The 20394-nt window shown below is 40.1% G+C and overlaps 2 protein-coding genes across 2 annotated transcripts; one reads left to right on the top strand and one right to left on the bottom strand.

The window, feature by feature from the left end:
* Nucleotides 1–162: 162 nt before the first annotated feature.
* On the top strand, nucleotides 163–7476 carry ppt1 (palmitoyl-protein thioesterase 1 (ceroid-lipofuscinosis, neuronal 1, infantile)). Its single transcript, XM_079653294.1, has 10 exons — nucleotides 163–301; nucleotides 993–1114; nucleotides 1953–2062; nucleotides 2862–2989; nucleotides 3186–3256; nucleotides 4547–4649; nucleotides 4769–4859; nucleotides 5599–5697; nucleotides 5768–5839; nucleotides 7011–7476. Exons 2-10 carry the CDS (start codon nucleotides 1000–1002, stop codon nucleotides 7131–7133), a joined length of 912 nt encoding a protein of 303 aa, XP_079509420.1. The 5' UTR covers nucleotides 163–301; nucleotides 993–999; the 3' UTR covers nucleotides 7134–7476.
* Nucleotides 7474–19857, bottom strand: cap1 (CAP, adenylate cyclase-associated protein 1 (yeast)). The gene is made up of 12 exons (XM_079653292.1): nucleotides 19700–19857; nucleotides 15418–15522; nucleotides 14185–14285; nucleotides 13970–14047; nucleotides 13122–13265; nucleotides 12339–12424; nucleotides 11669–11774; nucleotides 10312–10683; nucleotides 9772–9895; nucleotides 9519–9601; nucleotides 9222–9365; nucleotides 7474–8659 (listed from the first exon to the last, which is right to left on the bottom strand). Exons 2-12 carry the CDS (start codon nucleotides 15518–15520, stop codon nucleotides 8576–8578), a joined length of 1425 nt encoding a protein of 474 aa, XP_079509418.1. The 5' UTR covers nucleotides 15521–15522; nucleotides 19700–19857; the 3' UTR covers nucleotides 7474–8575.
* Between the last annotated feature and the right edge of the window lie 537 nt (nucleotides 19858–20394).

Genomic DNA, 20394 nt, shown 5'->3' with positions numbered 1-20394 from the left:
TGTTGTTGATTTTCACGACGAACTAGCATGGCAAGCTAATTAGCTAGCAGCTGTCACCGCCGTGTTTATATAAAAACGCCAAGTCAGGCGGACACGTAACCACACGGGGTTTAAAATAAAAGTTACCAAGAGGTTAAATAACCATAATATCGGTAGAAATGTGGGTAACGCAGGTTACAAAACAGACAGGATTAGTAACAAGAAAAAGGCTAGTCACAAGTTAGACGCCTCTTGAAGCTGATTGGCTGTTCTCCCTAAACATAGTCATGTGACAAACAAAAGCAGGAAGAAAACACAAGCGGTGAGTAATGTTTTTTGGACATTTAGGGTGTTTTAAAACCTTATATATTGCTTTTAAACTTAAAGCTCCATGCTTTTAACGTTATGTTGATTTTCAAAATTCTACATCTTTAAAATTCTGCAATTGCATGTTTAAAATTGTAATTATTTATTGGCTTATTTGATGTTAACCTCTTTGATTAGTAAGTTAGCTTGTCCATGCTAACTTCCGCAATGAGTCATTTAAATTGCCTTTATGTTTTAAAAGTACGTTATAAGGTCTAATTCCGTGTCTTAGCTTTGTGGCTTTTGCTGATAGATCTGAAACAGTCCATGTGCAGTTATAATGAAGTGAACGCATTGAAGATAATAGGAAATGCTGCTGTCAGCTTAGTTTCTGACTGTCACATGACTGCTACAGAGCATTTCAGCAACATTTAGTTATCCCAAATTGGAAGTAAATCCTTAAAAGGGAGTAATTCAGGAATAATTGTAGGTTTACCTAATTTGCGAGAACAAGGAAGTATTTCTAAGTGTTGTTACATTGTTACAGAAAAATGAATAATAAGCCATTCTTATTAAAAGAAGATGCTCCTGTTGTCTTGCGGTGTTATGTTTTGATAAAGTAGTACAACATTAAAAAAGGGAAATATGTATTACATATTTCACAACATAAAAATGCAAAATTCAACCCCTCATGTGTTTGTTTAAAGGTCCAGAATGAGAGAAGCCCTCCTGTGTTTCCTCCTGGCGGCTCCAGTGCTGCTGGTTGCCGGAAGCCCAGTTTATAAATCCGACAATGGGACCGTACCACTGGTGATCTGGCATGGGATGGGTGAGTGACGTTGCTGCTGCCCATTCTTACACTGAAATAATACAAAATGACATTAAGGAGCTGTCTTATCAACCTTCCTGTGGTATAATTTGATCTGTTTATGTATCCCTTTAGATCCAGTTTCCCCCTTTAATTCTGTAACATATCTTTTAAGTTTAAAAAAAAATCTTATTATTTCATATTTCATATCAGCTTGTTCCAGCTCTTTAATGAAGCTACAAGGTGTTAAAACTAAGGGAAATATTATACAAATCTCATATCATCTCTACTAAAGATGAGTCTGGCTATACAATGAACATATTTAAGCATTTCCTTTGTGTTACAATTCTAAGACTTTACAAGAGACTAAATAAAGCTCCTGCTCTTGCTTTGAAGACTTAAACAATCAGTTTCTTGAGCCTCTGACTTATTTCACAACAGAAAGGGAAAGGTAAAGGTGAGTGCTGTGATAAGTGAAAGCAAATAAAACCCAACCACCACTTCTTTATAGACTTTAAATTCAAACTGACTGATCAGACCTATGATGTGAGCAAGGTGTGTCGTGCAGGCTCAAAGTTAAACTTAGAACTTGCATACTGTGGAAGTGAAAAAAAAACACTTCTCCTTCAACAAGAATGGCCGGTTCCTCTGAGGTCAAGTTCTACACACAATTATGATTCCACTTAAGCTCCTCCATATTTTAACAGCAGAACATTGTTCTGTGTGTTTCTGAAAAACGTCCTGTGTTTACGCACTGCTTCCTCATGAGCAATACACTCTGTATTATTATTATTTTTGTGAGTCAATGTGAGCTAAATATCTTGAATTCTAATAAAGGAAATGTTTCTGTGTCCATCAGGCGACAGCTGTTGTAACCCGCTCAGCATGGGGGCCATGAAGAAGATGATCGAGGAGGAAATCTCTGGCATCTACGTGCTCTCACTGATGATTGGGAAGAATGTCGTTCAGGTACTTGAACACTTCCCCAGCCACAACCAACCCCCTTACAAAGGAACTTATAATATTAAAGGAAATATTATTGAATATCTCTCTGTTCTGTCAATTCGTAGTTTTTTTTGGAGCTAATTTGACATGTTTTATAAATATTATATTGTTTTTTTGTGTTTTTCTCAAGCTATAAAATAGATTCCCTATAGTTTTGTAACTCCAAACTTATAAATTCATAATGTATTTTTATATCAAATAGAAAAAACTTCCTTTATTCCTCTTGTACAAACAAATACATCTGAACATATAATAATAATAAAAATAAACGTACTTCTACTACTACAAATACTAATGCAAAAATTAACTTTGTTTTTATAGGAATTTTAAAAAGCGCTTACAAGGCGTTTTACAAAATACAACGCTTTACAACACAAGTATAGAAAACAAAAGAACATTTCAAATACAATCACACAGAGAAAATGCAATAAAAACATTAAAAAACAACGTATGATGTGTTTAACCATCACATGTGAATCGAACAATCATAGTGGGATGAATACATCCACCTGACGTGTGAGGATTCCCACCCTGTGATATTTGCAATGCCAGTGGCACAGGTTACATCAGAAAAGGAACTCTTTTACAACTTCACGGTGTCATTTTTCAGCGTTAATATTCATAGAAAACCTGCATGACTCTGCTTTGATCTGTCGTGACACCGTGAACTCATCTCTCCGCGTTTCTCCTCAGGACGGTGCTCGTTTTCTTCGTCTTAATCTGCCTGTCATGCTCTGAACTTTTCATATTCCCCCTCCTGCAGGACACAGAAAATGGGTTTTTCCTGAATGTGAATGAGCAGGTGTCCATGGCGTGCAGTCAGCTGGCCCAGGACCCCCAGCTGAAGGGAGGGTACAACGCCATGGGCTTCTCCCAGGGAGCGCAGTTTCTGTACGTAACTGCTGTCCTGCACACTTGATGGTTTTTAAATTCATGTGGTAGACATTTAGCTAATTCTGTTTTTGTGTGAAGTTTCCTTCTTGTCTGCAGAAGGAATTATTGTAAAAATAGCAACATCATCAAGAAAAGCTTTTGTGTGAGAATCAGGAAGGCTGGTTTTGATACTTCCTGGTTCCTCTTTTTCTAGGAGAGCCGTGGCTCAGCGCTGTCCCTCTCCACCAATGAAAAACCTGATCTCTGTCGGGGGCCAGCACCAAGGTAACATCATTAAAAAAAAAACATTTAAAAAAACCCAGCTCACTTCCCTTGGCATAGCTGCTGCTGCAAACCATTTCTGTTTCTTTTTGTGTTTACTGATCACACAGAGTTAATGAATGGATACATCTATATAACGTGTTGGCATGTAATAATACAATCCCTAAAATATTGCTATTATGCTTTTAGTATATAACACAATCTCTATTATACTTACCAATCAACAATACATGGGTACACTTACTGGTGTCATCTTTGTTTTCAAAGTCAGATACATTTTCTTTGTCTGGCAAAGAGCTTCATTGTTGTCTCAAAACTATAAAAAGGCACCAGTGAGTCACACAGACATGATCGTGGGCAGTGTAGTTTATTTGTAATACAGCAAACATTGTCCTGCTGCTGTAAATAGTCACCAAATGTGTATACATTAAAACAGCTTTCTCCTACGTGAGTTACATTTGCAAAAACATTGGAATCAAATACAAATTGGTCAAGTGGTGTAGCAGTGATTGTTTTATCCCAATAATACTCCTGTTTCAAAGTTCATTCTTGATAATGAAACAGTTCTCAACACAAAGGTCACTTTATTAGCTTTACTGACCTTTGGATAAAAGCACATGATCTTACTCAATGTATTTTATCAGTGCTGCTCTGACCAAATACATTTTGTCAGTCATTTCTTTGTTAGCACTGGAAGGACTTCTGCATGTTGAACCATTGTTTTATTTTCAGATCCTCTAGTGTTAAAGGTCACCTATTATGCAAAATCCACTTTTTTATGTCTTTTATATATAAAACATGTGTCTGAGATTCTGGAAGTTTCAGGAAAAAAAACATTCACACACTTTCTGTCCTGATCCATTTATATAAAAACCTGTCTGAAAATGAGCTGATCAGATTTTGGCCACTTTATGACGTCATAACGATATTTTTGGCTTGTGTAACCATTAGCCAATAACCAACCAAGATACCCCCCCCCTTTATCACCTGAATCTCCTCCTAGAGCACCTTTGTGTTCTTTTTAACCAAATATCTCTCAGAGGGGCGTGGGGAGGGGCTCCTTATTTTTATCTAAAGTAACAGACAGAGAATCAGCACTTTTGAAACAGGGCTGAAACAGAGGGGATTATGGGATGCTACAATGCATGATCTGTTTGGTGTTTCAAGACAAACACTTCAGAGACATGTTTTGTGTATATCCAAGACCTATAATATATTGATGAAAAATAGTATAATAGGAGACCTTTAATACTATCTGGTCACAAATGGTCTTGTTGTGTTTGCGCCCCTCAGGAGTGTACGGGCTGCCCCGGTGTCCCGGAGAGAGCTCCCATATCTGTGACATGATCCGCAAAGCTCTGAACAGCGGAGCTTACAGCGACTTGGTTCAGAAGCAGTGAGTTTCCTCCCTCTCTGAAGGATTGTCTATCTCTCACTGATGAGTTCAGCAGCAGTGTTGATGTTGTTTGGCTGTCTGTCACACTATCACTGACCGGATGTGTTTGTGGTTATCAGCCTGGTGCAGGCCCAGTACTGGCACGACCCACTGAACGATGACCTGTACAAGAAGCACAGCCTCTTCCTGGCCGACATCAACCAGGAGAGGGTCAGTATGGAGGATTTATGAAGACAGCTTCAGTCTGCAGCTGCAGCACCTCAGACAAACTGAAGTCTGAGGAACAAATGCAAATATAACATTCATGCAAAATACAGTACAATGAGTTCAGGCAGTGGGAGGGCAGCATGCAAGCATTGGCTATTGTGGGAAAGTCAAATGTTAATTAATAGTTTTTTTAAAAGAAAGTAGTTTGATAAGATGCATGGAACTACAGCTCCTCTTACTGAGGCTTTTACCTGCTGAATCTGGCAGACTTCATTGACGTATTAAGACTGAGATGTGGTCAGAGCACCAGTTAAGCAAGTAAGACAAATATTTAATATTATTTCCCAATAAGACACCCTTTAGAAACAGTTATAACTCATATTTATTGAATGGTTGATACTTATTAATACAATTTAAAATAAACTGTAGATTTGTCATACAAAATTGATACTAAGTCAGAGTATAGTGTTTTTATATTTCAAAAATATTTAATCCAAGTCTCTCACAAAAAGGTCTTGAAAAAGTCAAATTTACTATAAAAGAAAGCATAGTTTCCCTTAAAATACAAAAAGTAATTGTATTGCATGCAATTGATTTCAAATAAAGTCCTCCTATAGTGTGTCTGAATGATGTACAAATTGTTTGTAGAAGCTGCTGTTGCTGATTGAGATATGTATGTATGAATCAAATTGACCATCTTTCTCAGTATGTTTCTAATGTCACACGTCCTTCTGCTCTGAAGGCGGTGAATGAGACGTATAAGAAGAACCTCCAGCTGCTGGAGAAGTTCGTCATGGTGAAGTTCCTGCAGGACACCGTGGTGGACCCTGCCGATACAGAGGTAACAAACACACTCTATACATGTATGTTACACTAAAGCAGCATCACTAAACTTCTGATTCTCGCTGTAGTGGTTTGGCTTCCTGAAGACTGGACAGGCCAAAGAGACTGAAACTCTACAGGAGAGCCTTCTCTACAAGGAGGTACGTGTGTTTATGATAGCATGATACTTGTTCCCCTCTCTTCAATCTTTATTAATTATATTTGAACTAGATGAAACTAATTGTATTAGGATAGAGTCTCAGTCTTAGCAGGGTTAGGGTTACGGCCCGTCCACACTACAGCTTCAAAAAAAGCTTGCCGGCGGGCGTGTCTGAAGCTCGACCAACAACCAATCGCATGAATCTCCCGCCCCTGACACACAAGCAACAGTTTGATTGGCTAGAGCTTGTACTGGCATATGATTTGATTGGCTGACGCTTCCACCGAAAGCTTCAAAAGTTGAACATTGCTCAACTTTTGCAGCCTGAAACGCCAGGAAAGCTCCGCTCTGCTACCCACAATTCAGTTCGGCGTAAAGTGTGGCAACGTGACATCACCCCATTCAAAGTGAATGGGCAGACGCATTGGAAACCGTTTTTGAAGCTGACGAAGCGGTAGTGTGGACGGGCCGTTAGTCAGATGTGCTCTTCAATGATTTTACACAAGTATAGTTGGTCTGTCATGGATAGCACCTTGTAGAAACAGTTGCAATCCCTAAACTTGTACATGTAATACTAAACCACCGGACATTTGAAATGGTCTTGGATTTAGATCAATTGGTCTTTTAACCTTTTTAAAACAATTCTCATATTTCTGATTATTGACTTGTTGATTTTGCCTAGTCGGTTGTACATTTCATCCCAACTCTTTTTGCACAGTTAAAAAGGTGTTGAAGTTACAAACAGAGCTAAAGGAAAAACGTTTAGTCTTCGCTTTTCTGAAGAACTTTTACTCGATTTAAGACGAACATTGTCCCAAGGTCAAGGAAAGATCGTTTATAAAGACTTGCGGGGGAATAAAGGGAAGGGTCTAAAAGAATCCAAGGGCACTGAGGATTAAGGCAGATATTATTAAAACTTGTCTTGCTGTACGGGATTTTGGGATCGCATTATTTCCTTTCTATATATATGTATATATATATATGTATATATATGTAATAAGTCATTCCTAAGCATTTAGAGGACTCAAATAGCTCCTATCATGGCTTCCACTTCCTGGTTATTTACCTCAACTAGGGACCTTCCTTGACAAAATAATCATGATAAATGCTACTGCAACGAAGACTGCCTTTAGTTCACTTCCTGAAGGTGAATCATGTCTGTCTCCATGCAGGATCGTCTGGGTCTGGCTGCCATGGACAAAGCTGGAAAGCTGGATTTTCTTGCGACCAAGGGAGACCACCTGCAGTTCTCCAGAGAGTGGTTCACCGCAAACCTGTTGCCTTATCTACAGTAAAACCCTTCCAGTCTGTCATCTCAGAGACATAATAGCAGACGTAAACTATTCTATTTTAAGAGCAATATATTGCAAGTTTAGAGTAAAAGCTTACCGGCTAAACAGGGATTCAGAACTCCCATAATCCATTCCTATTGCACTGATTTTGTCGCATGTTGGTTTTTTTATGTTAATTTTAGAAATTGTTCACATTTCCACTGTGAGCTGTTATGTTTTGTTTCCGAAATGTAGTGAGACTTCTTATTGTATTAGTTGTAGGATCCTGTTGTAGGATCCTAATGTACATCATCTAACAGCCTCTGTACAGATTCTGTGTTTAATCCAATAAAGACAAAGCACATTATTTATTGCAACATTTTCTTTTAATGATATCTCCAGTGCTAATGAGCAGAATTGAGATTTTTGGACCCAGAAAAGAAAGAGGTAAATAAAGAGAAAATATAAAAGAAAATTCAAGAAAGAGCCTCGAGCTGAACATTTAACCAAAGAGCATAACGCGAGCGAGTGGAGGGACGTCGATGGTCAGACTTATTTAAGACTTTTTGATAATGATCAATATCTTTATATATGATTTCAGATGCAGACATTTTCAATCTAGAGACTAAAGTGAAGCATTTAACAATTACAATGTCTCTCTCTTCCACTTAGCATCTCTTTGCTCTTCATCACAAACTGTTTCTTACATGCTTCATTTATATGGAATGTTTTCTTTGTTCATATTCAGGAATGTCCTATGTGGGTTAAGGGAAAGCACATGGAATGATAGTTTTCCTGCTATTTTACTTATTACAACATCACCTAAATGAGTTTCACATTGTTTTACCCCTATTTGTGCTCTGAGTGTTTTTACGTTATCCACTATGAATGTTATTATTATTATAGTCAACATCAGCGGAGGTGATATGGATGCCATTATCCTCTCAGTTTGAAGTGCTTCACCGGTGAATTGCATATAATGGAACAGATCAAGGCTAAAAAGAACCAGCAGCCCCTGAAGCATCCTGCTAGTGGAGCCTGATTGTTGCAGAGCAATAATATCTCTGTTCCCATGTTGGCTATTCTACATGTTAAATTTAGCTTAGCATTATCCAGATAGATACAGAATATCATACAGAGTATCGCAGCTATTGGCAAAACTCATGAATGTTTTTGAAAAATGCTCCAATTTGAACCACAAGCCCCTCCCTGCTGATTGGCTGGAGGATTTTGCGCCAGATAAAAGTGAGCATTCCTCTCATTGGCTGTTGGAAGGGACAGCTTAAGCTGTGATTGGCTGATAATGGAAAGAAGGGAGGGAGATATAACACGCAACAAGGTCCAAATCTCAGTCTACAATGTGCGAGTTAGCTGGTGGGGTGGTCGATCAGTCAAGAAGGCATTTGCAAAAAAAGGGGGTGGGGATGGTGCTGTGAAGGGGTCGTGGTATCGCATGCTGCCCCCGTCTATCCAGCGATCTCTGTTGATGTGGTAACGAGTTTCTTGCCATCCCAGACGGTCTTGAACTGCTCAGGAACAGGGAGCTCCGTCTAGTGGAGAGAGAAAAGTCATGGTAAAATATTTCATTTTTTAAAAAGCCCTTTTTTATGCCCATGCAGAAATAATGAAGCAGGCAAGACTCTGTTGTCAAAAAACACAGCGTTTCCATTGGTTGGCACTTTCTGACTTTCCTACTCTGCCAGGGGCTCTTTTACTCATTGGTTCCTACACAGAATTATTTCCTAAAATATCTGAACATTGAGTTTGACCAAAATGTTTCTCAATCAGGAGGAAATTATGCATGTGTTGTGGACTATTTTCAGCTGTGGATGAACACACAAATACACATTTGCCAGTAGTTAGTATTCACGGCTGCAGGAAGGTAGTGTGTGTCTGGGATTAATTAAAAGTAAACTACAGTCTTATTCAAATTAATGAACGAAGATGTTTGACAGTGCAGCAGTGTTTTTTGGCAAACATCGTGCTCTATGCCTTCTTTAAGTGGGATTGGTTTAGATTTACTAACATGAACAAAAGAAATTGAGAATATCACTAGACTTATCTTTTAAACATTCTTTTGTATTATTTTCATCCTAAAAAAGGGATACTTACAAACTCTCCCTCTTTGTTGGGTACCAGGATGTTCATCTCGGAGCTCTTGGCGCTGACAATCTCACAGGCCAGAGAGTCCTGGCTCAGGTAGACATGGCAACCATCCGTCTTGTTGATGGAGATAGTGGGGATCTTACCCATGACCTGGATGCGTAAAAAGGCAACAAAAAACATTAGCATGTTGATGAAGCCATTTCGTCCTCAGTATCTGATGGGACATTTGCACTGCACCTGAGCGGTGTGTAACACAAGAAGTAAAAACAAAATTGTAATAACACTTTTTCTTTCTAAACACACCTGGACCTTGACGTCCTTACAGTTGATGATCTCTACGATGCCCACCACATCATCGAACACCAGGCCCAGCTTCTTACAGTTGTCTGATGGAGACAAACAAATATTTAGAGAGAAGATCAAAGACTATATATTCATACGTTTGGTAAATAAGTAAGACCCTGTCCACCCATCTTCTCTAACGCATATATTTCAGAAGGTTCTGACGAGTGAGTTTCAGTATCTCTAAACATCAGACACGCAGTTTTGATCTTACCTATTGTGATGGAGTTAATCTTGCCCTTGATCTGCAGGGTGCTCTTGTTACACTTGTAGGCATAAACGACTTGTTTGAGCTCTGTGTCGCTGATCACCAGGTCCTGCGCTCCCTCCTGGTTCTCCTGCAGAGGGCAAGACAAAGAACAAGAGAATTAACCAAACAGAGAGCTAAAGAGTGGAGGAAACAATATTAAAAAGGCAAGAGTTAAATAAGTATTTTATAAAAAGTATATAATAATGGCTCATTCTGGTAGCATAATAGCCTGCTGCATAAACAAGTCTTTTCTTGTCAATCATCAGAACACTATTGATCCTGCAGGAAATTGGATTTGAATTAATAAAATAATATCTAAAAGAATTAAAAGAAATGTCCACATTGTACTGCAATAAATAACATTTATATATCAAAATATGTAGTAGTGTATAAGTATTTAAAAACAGTCACTCTGGCTAACTTTTTTGTCATGTCAAGCAAAAATGAGGCTGTGATTTCTTATGTTCTAGGGACTATTTGTTTGAGAGTAAACAAACTACTTACCACTTTCCACTTCTTCCCGTCCAGCTCGAGCACAGGGGGCAGAGTGCGGGTGGGGGTGGGTGTGGGGGCCGCAGCAGGTTTGGCTGAGGTGAAGGGTTTGGGTCCGGCACGCACTGGAGCGTTGCCCCTCAGGGTGGGGTTCTTGTGGGTCTTCTGGTCGTCGCTCACATGCTTCAGGCCGGTGGTGACGTCCCCTCCCTTGTTGAGGGAGGCGAACAGAGCGTTGCGGGTGTCAGCACCACCATCGCCCCCTCCCCCACCACCGGAGCTGCTGCAGTCCATGGGGGGAGGAGGGGGTCCAGGGGGAGGAGGGGGAGCACACCCACCAGCAGAAGCCCTGGGGGCAGCTGCAGAGGCCGAGGCAACGGGACCCTGAGGTGGACAGGAAGTCAGAAATACTGTACCTGAAGACATGCGATGTCACAGCATATGATTCAGCTAAGCTATGTTTAAAGGGGCCCCATTATGCTTGTGTATTTTGTACCTCTACAGTGACATGTTTACCTCTAATGTTCAAAAAGCCCTTTATTTTTCCTCATACTGCCTGTCTTTTCACCCTCTGTCTGAAACCAGAGCCCAGTCTGCTCTGATTGGTTAGCTAGCTGACTCTGTTGTGATTGGTCATCAACATTTAAAGGTGACCTATCATGCAAAATGCACTTTTGTACGTCTTTTATACATGAATATGTGTCCCCGGTGTTCCAGGGAACTCACCAAGTGTCAGAAAACACAACCCTCTCTATTTTCCTCCATACCCAAATCTCTAAAAAAGGGGCTGCAACAGATCTGATACAGACCGATCCAGATTTGAACACTTCTCTGACGTCACAGAAGTGGCGCTACAGCCACGGACATTGCCGTTCGAAAGCGCTGGAGACGCTGTATTACATATGCCAGGCCTGTAGATGGTGCTGTTCTCAGTGTTAAATTGAGCGAAAAGAGAAATGGCTAAAATGCATGGTCTGGTTGGTATTTTGAAAAATAAAAAGTATAAATATGCCTTTATATAGGTATGGTCCTACACTATATTATTCAAATATAGCATGATAGGTGCACTTTAAAGCATGTCACAGTAGAGGCACAAAACAAATATGAACCTGAAATAAGCTTAATAGGGCCCTTTTAAATGCATAGTAATAGAAATGAAGAAATAATGTATGGATGTTTTTAAGAGAATTATATATCTGGCAGGCTAAATTGCCATCACCGATAATCTCATCGTGCTCAGAACATACATGTGCATAATAATTACTCTCGCACTTTACTGTTAGTGACAGCAAGTCGCTTGATAGAAATTGTCTTTTTTTATCATTTGATTCTAGAGAGGATTCTTAAGTGTTACTCTGAAGAGACTCACGCTCTTGCTCCAGGTCAGCCCGGTGGTGTGGTGCTGTTTGATGTAGTTCTGCAGCTCAGTCCAGATGGAGAGGTAGGCCTTCACCCAGTCCACGTGTACCTTGTCCCTGTGAGGAAGAGACAGAAACAGAAGTTAAAGTCTGGCCATTTTAGGTTTTCTTTTTTTCCCCCCTCTAGCAATGTACTTTTCTCTGGTCTCTGCTTCTTACAGGTAACATGACTCAATGAGAAAAATGAATGTTTTTAGAAAGAAAACGAGAGATGAACTACTTGAAAAATACAGCAGTTTTGTTCTTACCAATATTAACCACCAAGTTCAGATGTCATACTGTAAAAACTGACAATTTGAATACATCAACTCTGCAGGGACATTTGTAAAGTTGTTTCTGTGCATCTGATTTTACTCTCATTAACTTCTAACCTGAGTGTCACTCTGCTCGTAAACACAAACGCTTTTCAGGTTTAAATACAGGAAGTCTAGTAGCAGCATGAGACAGCATCTGAAGTGGAAACGCTGACTTTAAATACAGAGCCTGGAGGAAGGAAAGACAGACGACAGATGTGTTGAGCAAACTGCTTGGCTGGTAACCTTTTAGTTATCAGATGTTACAACATTTCAAACACGTATCATGCCGTTTAAAAAAAGCAGAATATAGAGGGGCTTCACTTACTTCTCCTTGTAGTCCTTGAGCACACGGTTGGTGTAGAACATGGCGGCGTCCTGCATCTCTTTAACAAAGGGGCCGGGCTTAGGAGCCTGTGACACAGAGAGCAAGAAGGTCAAACAAATGCATCACTGTCTTAAAAGAGCTCAAAATAAAAATATTAAATATTTATGGTAGTATGCTTGTTTGCTTTCGTGTCAAAAGTTAGACGAGGATAGGTGTTCGCTTAGAATAAGGCGGTGGACCAGGGACACATATTGTTCCCTGCTCTTTCAAAGTTCAAAAATGAAGCTCACAAATTAACATATTACTTGAGATTTTGGAGAATTCTCTTATTTGCTTTCTGCTGGAAGTTTGGAGAAAGGTTTCTGGACAGAGATAGGCTAGCTGTTTCCTTCCGTTTGCAGTCTTTATGCTAAGCTAACAAACTGCTGGCTGTTGCCGACTGGCAGACTCTAAGCAAGAAAGCAAATACATGCATCCATTATGTGTTTTTGACATCACGATGTATTAATCATGAGAATCAAAAGAACAACAAACAAAGAGTTCATCATCTGAATGAAACAGTGAAGCTCTGTTGCTGGTGGCCGTGTGTCAGCCAAAGAACTGTCGCTCAGCAGACTGTGATGACAGAATCAAAGAGTGACTTGTTTCCAGCTATTATATACTCATTTATCTGCCCGCCCCCACACACACATACATACACAAAGCACATTCACTCTCTGTAACACAAACATTTCCCGGTAGCTTCCCTCCCTGCCCGTTAACCACTCCCACCCCCAGCCTCACCATGGCGACCCATCCGAGGGCGGGCACGCTCTCGCTGACGGCAGACAGGTGGTTGAAGAGCGGCGAGGTGCGGTTCTGCTCCCTGAACGTCTGCACCTGCTGCATCATTTTGGACATGGGCTGCAGGATGGTGGTCAAAAGTGCCTGAATTGGGGGGGGGGGGGGGGGGGGGAACACAACTTGTAAGCAACTTTCAAGTTCTGGAGTTTAAGAGTCAGGAGACTGACTGTCAGGTGACTTTTTGAAAAAAACTAAATGATTTTTTTCATTACAAGAAGTTAGATTACAAACATCTTTCCACTAAATTTGGATTTACAGTTAGGACGCAAACTGGTTTAGACAAACAATATGACAAAACATTTGAATTATAGTGCTCAAACCAGCTAAGCAATGCTAACTTGTTGCTAAGCTTTAAAGTAGATATTTGTTCTCAGCCTTCGAAAGGGGGGAGCCAGTGGTCTAGCTAAACCCTTCTGCAAACCGAGGTCAATCTGGCACTGGAATGAGATTGGAAGACCACGATAGAGGAAGTCCAGTCACTTGGCAGTGCGGCCATTAACTTCATGAAAATCCAACTCCAAATGATAAATCAAAACCTAAGCTTGTAGATATATATGGCAGGGCTCTGGTTTACAATTTGCTACAAGAATGTATTAAGCTTGAATCAAGTCTGAATAAAGTCTACAGATATCAAATATAATGGGGCAGGAAATAAGAAGAAACAACACCATGAAAGACAAGAGGCGAGTATAATGAACTATTCATCTTGCTGAAATGGATTCATCAATGCCATTTAGTTAACTGAGATAATTAGGTGGCCGAGCAATTAGGAAGTGTGTTTAACTCACATCAGAGGGCTTCTGGGAAGAGGAGGCCGTTTGGAGCAGTTGCTTCTGAACGGAGAACGCTTGCTTCATCATGTCTGCCTGCAAGGAAGAGAGGAAGTTTAGTCCTCTGAACAAGGAACAAAGAGTCATCCTGCTGGTTCTGCATGCTTGTGACACTTTAGTTTTTTAGTATTTTTCATGTTTGTATATTATGTTACATTGAACATGCAGCTTACATGTTTCTGGACATCGCCTCCGATCTTCTGGCTGAGGGAGAGGTACTGAGCCAAGGAGCCGCTGGCGATCACATCAAAAGCCTCCACGTACGCCGATACAGCTACAGACAAAGAAAACAAAAAAATTGCAATCAAACATATTGTCATCAACAGCATGAAAAAAAAGACAAAAAGTGTGCAGCTACAGTGATACACATCCCTAAAAGGAATAAGTCGTTAATTTGGGTTAACAACATTGTGGGCCGTCATCTCCAGGGAAGATCATTTCATACAATTTGGGATTAGATCGGTTATAATAATTATTGGAATAAAACCATCTCCTAATACAGGGGTTCCCAACCTTTTTTTCCAAGAGCCCCCCCCCCCCCCACAAATGACTCCTGTTGGAAGTGACAATCATGTATTGCGTTACAATAATATGTAAAAAAAAAAATTATAAAAAAAAAAAAAGTCTAAATATGATATTTGGCACGCCCCCCAGGTTGGGGACCACTGTCCTAATACATGTTTTATGAGGGAGTCATTACACTTTAATGACTATGGGTGCGTTTCACTTCTCTCATTTTCTCGCTGATTTGTCTGCGCCATCTTGAGTACCGTCCCAGTGTCCTTATTTGTGCCGGAGGACCGAGGATTGATAACGGAGAAGCGATAATCGAGGAACTACCAGACCATCCTCCGGTGAAATCCTCAGACACTCGCCCCGCCCCCTTACTGTGTATCGCTCATTATTTTGGACGATGCAGCACATGCACTGATCTGGCTGCTGTCAGACGATCAGCTGTGCGGCGTCATCACAAACGGACGTCGCTTCACGTGACGCTCAGGAAACAACGTCCCATTGCTCTTAAAACATTTCCTTGCTTCTCGTGGTTTCCTTGCGTCTCTCCACGCTTCCCTGGTGGGAGGGACTAGTCGCAGGGAAACGACCCAAGTGAGGGACGCAAGCAGTCCATTTAACCGAAGTGAAACGCACCCTTTAACTGCAGTCAAAAAAGCAGGCGACTGGTTTACGATGCATCACTGCCTGCTGAATGTTGACATCCAAATCAAATCACTTCCGTGCAGCGGCGGTCTTGTTTATCTACTTGAAGAATAATTGTGGGCAAAAAATATTTCACTCATGTTGACTGAAAAAAGATGCAAACTCAATTCAAACCAAATAGAAGGTTCCACATTTTGTTTGTTTTTTGGAGCAGAATCTTTCGAAGAAAATGGCCCTTGATCATGTACCTCCACCAGCAGAAGCTCCACCGCTGCCTCCAGGGCCCGACATGGACTCCAGCCGACCCACCGCCACCTCCAGCCGCTGCACCAGACCTGCCAACTCAGCCATTCCTGCGAGGGAAGGGTAGGAAAACAGATTTAGGAAAAGAAGAAGGAGCTAAAAAGGTTTACTAATACCTGGTTACACCAAGAAACATTTACATAATAACCAGCAACTCCACAAGTTTCTTTACTTCTTATTTTTTTGTTTGTCCCAGTGTGTATTTTTTTGAAATCTTCCAGTCACAGGAGTATTTTCTGTTCAAGTAGTCTTCTAATTGGGGATTGAATAACTCCTGGGACACAATGTGAAGGCTATCACAGCAATTAAAACCCACTGCTTTGGTAGGAGTACAAACAGCAACGGGATCCTGAGCACATTTGCCCTTTGGTTGATTGTATCCAAAGAGCCTTGATTGAAGTAGGCCTACAGTATATTTTAAAGCCTGCAAACAAAGATCAGGCTGTCCTAGATAAAGGTTTATGTTATACAAGTTGAAGTTCATCAAACATTCATAGTTAACTCTAGGGTTGCAACCAAAAGTGTTCTTCTTCGTATAACTTAAATCTGGAGATAATTTAACCCTTTTATCCATATAAATGGACAAAAAAAAAAAAAAGGGGAAAGGGCCTGCTTTAAACGTTCTAATGTCCCTTAAACATTATGACACAGTGAATTCCACCTTTGAAGTGGTTGCGTAAGGAAAAAGAAGAACAGTTGTGTTGGTAAGCAGGTCAGGACTTGCTGAGTAAAGGTATGTGGATCACTGCAAGTCACTCTGCAGAGTGCAGACCTGCCCTGTATCCCAAATATGTTAACTGCAGAGCGGTTTCACAGCAAAACACTTCCAAACTGTAAGGCCAGTAGCGACAGTTTCAAGTTAAGGAAGCACTGACAAACATAGCACTTACTCAGATAAACAACACAGTCGGGACTCGGGAATGTGTGCCAACATTTAAAACCGATTATCCTATCTTACCCTTTTAAATACATGATTAACCAACTTCTTATACACACACAACTAATGAGAAAGACTCACATTACATAAGATGTGTGTAACCTGACGCTGCCTCGGACCGTGTGACGGAGTGCCTCCAGTCCCAGGTACTTACACCTAGCTCACGGTGAATGGTGCTCACAGCCACTCTCATTAAAAAGGCCACATGAGATAAAGCTGCTGCTACAGTGGCACTTTCACTTTACCAGTCTACATCTTTAGATATTTAATGACAGAGCACTTAAAATCTTTGGCTGTGAATCTAGGGGCACACTTGAAGAGACTTCCCTTAATACAGGAGGGAAATAATTTTATTTGGATACGTAAGAGAGTGGCTTGGTATCAAACATCAACACTACAGCTGAAAAAGAAAACTATTCAGTAATTGCTATTAACTTTGTTTTATTTAGGCAAAGTTCATGTGTCTTCAGATATTTAACAAAGGCTTTTGTAGAAAGACAAACTTCTATCTCAAAATTGATTATTATATAATGTTACACAAAATGTTAAATGTACCAACCAGAATTTGTTAAAAGAGAAATCGTCTATTTATACCACTCAAACCTGATGTCAATATTATCCTATTTTTAGAAGCAGTACCTTAAAGCACCATTGGGTGAGGCAGGTTACATAGATAAAGTTAGTAGAATATGTATGCTCTTAGGATGTTAGGTGAAGTCATACCAATATGGCAGTATGTCAGCAGCATACTGTAGGAGACGTTTTTAGAAAAAGGCCCAACCACTCTTCATGGCCAACAGAAAACTACTCTTACAGCCACATTTTGAAATGCATAAACTTCCCTTTTTCAGCCTCACTCATTCAGATAGAGTTTAAATTATTGTCTCCACAAGGCCTGAAGATTAAATTAGATCATGGTAGGACACAAACTCTCTTACTACCCTTGACCTAAATGTTCAGTGCCTCAGCAGCACCAGAGTCCAAAGTTACCTTTGCTGCTCTCAGCTGAGAGATGACTCACCAGCAACACAGGAAGGGAGTGGCTCCCTAAAGGTGTATGTGGGAGTCAAACATGATACTAAATGTATACATTTCTATCAAAAAAGATCTTCATATCATAGTCACTAACAAACTTCTTCCACTGCTGCTATACGAGTTAAGATGCTTGGAATCATTTCCGTAAGTGCACCAAAGAAAAGTGACCACATACTATGTTTGAGCCAAGTGCTGACCACCAAGGGACCTCAACTGTCAGCGAACAACTTTCCAGAGACGTGGGGGCAGATATAGCAATGAGTAAAGACAGGGAATCATGCCTTTTATAACATTTTCATTAGATCAAAGTTCTATAATAGGCAAACGTGGAGCCTGACCACAACTTCAGAGGTGTAGGAAACATTCCTTTTATGGTTAACAGAGAAATATTGTAACACACGTTCCGTGTTGTCGAAAAAACAGAGAATTCATAGACCTACTTATGTGGACATATGGCACAAATGTGTGCATAAAGCACCATCAGCATTCAGGGCGTGTGAAGTAGGTTAGGCCTGTGTGAGGGTTTCTCTGCCTGAGGGCAAGACGTTCAGACAAAGAACATTTTCTGTGTGTAGCCTTTCCGTCCTTTTGCTATAAAGGGTTACACATCAACTTTTAAATTGTGTTAGAAGCAGATAAGTAGTAGTTATCCAAAACAATGTCATTGAGTTCAGTCCTGCTACTCCAGAGGGACCTGGTCTACAACAAATCAAAGCCGCTGATGTTAATGCGATCAGGATTGGGTAGTAACAGGCTAAATTTAATAGGGATTATGTAATCAGACTACAAAATAAAATTTGAACATATATTAAGTGAAAAATGTGCCATTAGATTAAAATTACATTGTTTAGGTGCAATGTAAAGTGGTAATACAAATATGATTTATTTCATGATAACCAATGCTGTTAATTCATTAAAAGTACATTTGACAAACAGTATTTATCAAGGAGATAACTCCTCTCAGTTTACCAGTTTCATTTTAAGTTACCCAACTTCTGTTGGGCTTTTTTCTTCTTTAAAACTTAGAATAAATGTTGTCCCAAATTGTACCACTCTACCAGATGACCTACCGGGTTATTCTCTTAATATTTAATGATGTATATATATAATTGACTCACACATTTGGTTGAAAACGAAAGATGAACATGATGTGCTCCTCTTGTATTATAAGAGCAAAGTCCTCCATGTGGCCTTTGATAAAGAACAAATACAAATACAGAAAAGAAAAACACACCCCACCTCATGTTGAAGTATGCACACAGTTCACCTGTACTTTGTGCCTGTTCTGTTTTTGTAAGGCTAATTAATTAAACAACTATTGCTGAATATGCTAAATTCATTTATTTGCATTAAAACTGTCGAGATTTTTTAGTTAATAATAACATTTTGGAAATTAAAAAAGTGTCAAGCAATGGATTGTGTAATTTATAACAACATGTCATTAGTATTCATAAAGCGACCACATTTCTGCAGTCAATCAGACGGCCAGGGATGCTAAAGCTAATGCTAGCAGAGCCGGTGGGTGTTGCGTGGAAATGTGTCCCCGGCAAGTGTTGTCTCCCTAGACCTACAAGTGAAGCTTATATTAAATATGAGGGGGAAAAGATACAATTTTGACAGCTTGAGTATTAAAAAACATATGTTTTCCTAAATAATGTTATCTTGTTCTGGACAGCAGCTTCATCAATGAGGAAGCAGGTCCGCGGGGCGTGCACAATGTGTCAAAACACCATCGGCCACAATGACAGAGCTAAAGTAACAAACCCTTTGTTTGACTAACCTATAACATACATTAAGCTTTATAGTTTAGAGTTGTAGCTTTTTATAAACCAATTGATCCGTTATTTCCCCTCCCTGTTGTCGACTGCTGTCCTGTTTCGGCATTTCCTGGATTTTTTTTTCCTCTCACACACCCCTCCCTCTATTAGCTAATGTTGCCTCAGTCTACATAAAAGAAGAAGTTTCCACATTTTATCAAGCCCTCGTGTTTTATCACAGAAAGAAGAAGTTAACAGAAGGATAAAACATTCAGAAACTGTATGTATGTCAGGCAATGGTTAAGCGTCAGATTTTGCGGCTAACGGCATTAGCATCCTAGGCTAGCCGGGTGTGTTAGCATCACACCGATTTCAATAAATGATTTCTCCATGATTCGCTGCAGCTATAAGAAAGGAGCGGCGTGTCCCTGTTGTCTCTGTATCTTTATGTTTTACACTAAAGCTAACCGCACATCCAAACAACTGCATCTTTCTTACCTGCTAAACGGGTCAAGCTGTGATTTGGTCCTGTATGTCACCGTAGGAGTGTGCAGCTTGCAGGAGAGTGTGCTTGTTCTTTTTCTTCCTGTATGTCGCTGAATTTACCCAGCTGTCCCCGCGCAGCGTTTCCGCCCTTGTTCGCGCAACTAATTCCTTTCCCATATAAGGAGTGAGAGGCAGAGGCAGAGGGCAGCAATATAAAAGAAAAAAGAGACAAACTACTGCTTTCCTTCCTCATGACATATCGGAAGGCTTTGCAGCAGATAATACATCATAGCATTTATTTATTTTTTTAATGCCTTTAGAAGAACACATATCCCATACATACTGCATTTTCATCTGCAGGCATGTAGTTTGCATGAATACTGTAGTTTGGAGCATCTCTGTGGTGCATGCTTCCTGTGCTCTGTCATGCTTCAACATGTTAGCTGGGCTGTCCTCTTTCAGTCAGGAAGCATATGACTTAACTAATCAGTCTTTTTTCTTTTTCTATGTTCAAAAAGACACATGCACTAGTGCACCTCTGCAAGCAAGAACAAATAGTACTCCATGCAGAACATGAATCTATTCTGCACTCATACTTTGGGAACGCAACTAAGAATGTGTTTGACTATTTATTATTTGTCTTTAAAATAAATTAAAACATAGTGCCTAATACACATTTCCAGAGTTCAAATTTTCAAAATGCTTTT

The sequence above is a fragment of the Notothenia rossii genome (assembly GCF_949606895.1).
Source record: "Notothenia rossii genome assembly, chromosome: 10".
Taxonomy (NCBI): Eukaryota; Metazoa; Chordata; class Actinopteri; order Perciformes; family Nototheniidae; genus Notothenia; species Notothenia rossii.
The sequence above is the reverse complement of the archived record's forward strand: the minus strand, read 5'-3'. Positions and strand labels throughout refer to the sequence as shown.

Bases quoted from the DNA above. Each gene is read 5' to 3' on its own strand.
- cap1 (XM_079653292.1), bottom strand. From the start codon at position 15,520: ATGGCTGAGTTGGCAGGTCTGGTGCAGCGGCTGGAGGTGGCGGTGGGT. The intron at 14,286-15,417 runs GTACATGATCAA...CTTTGTCTGTAG, and splicing joins TGGAGCTTCTGCTGGTGGAG to CTGTATCGGCGTACGTGGAG. The intron at 12,425-13,121 runs GTGAGGCTGGGG...TCTGTGTCACAG, and splicing joins CCCTCGGATGGGTCGCCATG to GCTCCTAAGCCCGGCCCCTT.
- ppt1 (XM_079653294.1), top strand. From the start codon at position 1,000: ATGAGAGAAGCCCTCCTGTGTTTCCTCCTGGCGGCTCCAGTGCTGCTG. The intron at 1,115-1,952 runs GTGAGTGACGTT...TGTGTCCATCAG, and splicing joins GGTGATCTGGCATGGGATGG to GCGACAGCTGTTGTAACCCG. The intron at 4,650-4,768 runs GTGAGTTTCCTC...TGTGGTTATCAG, and splicing joins AGCGACTTGGTTCAGAAGCA to CCTGGTGCAGGCCCAGTACT.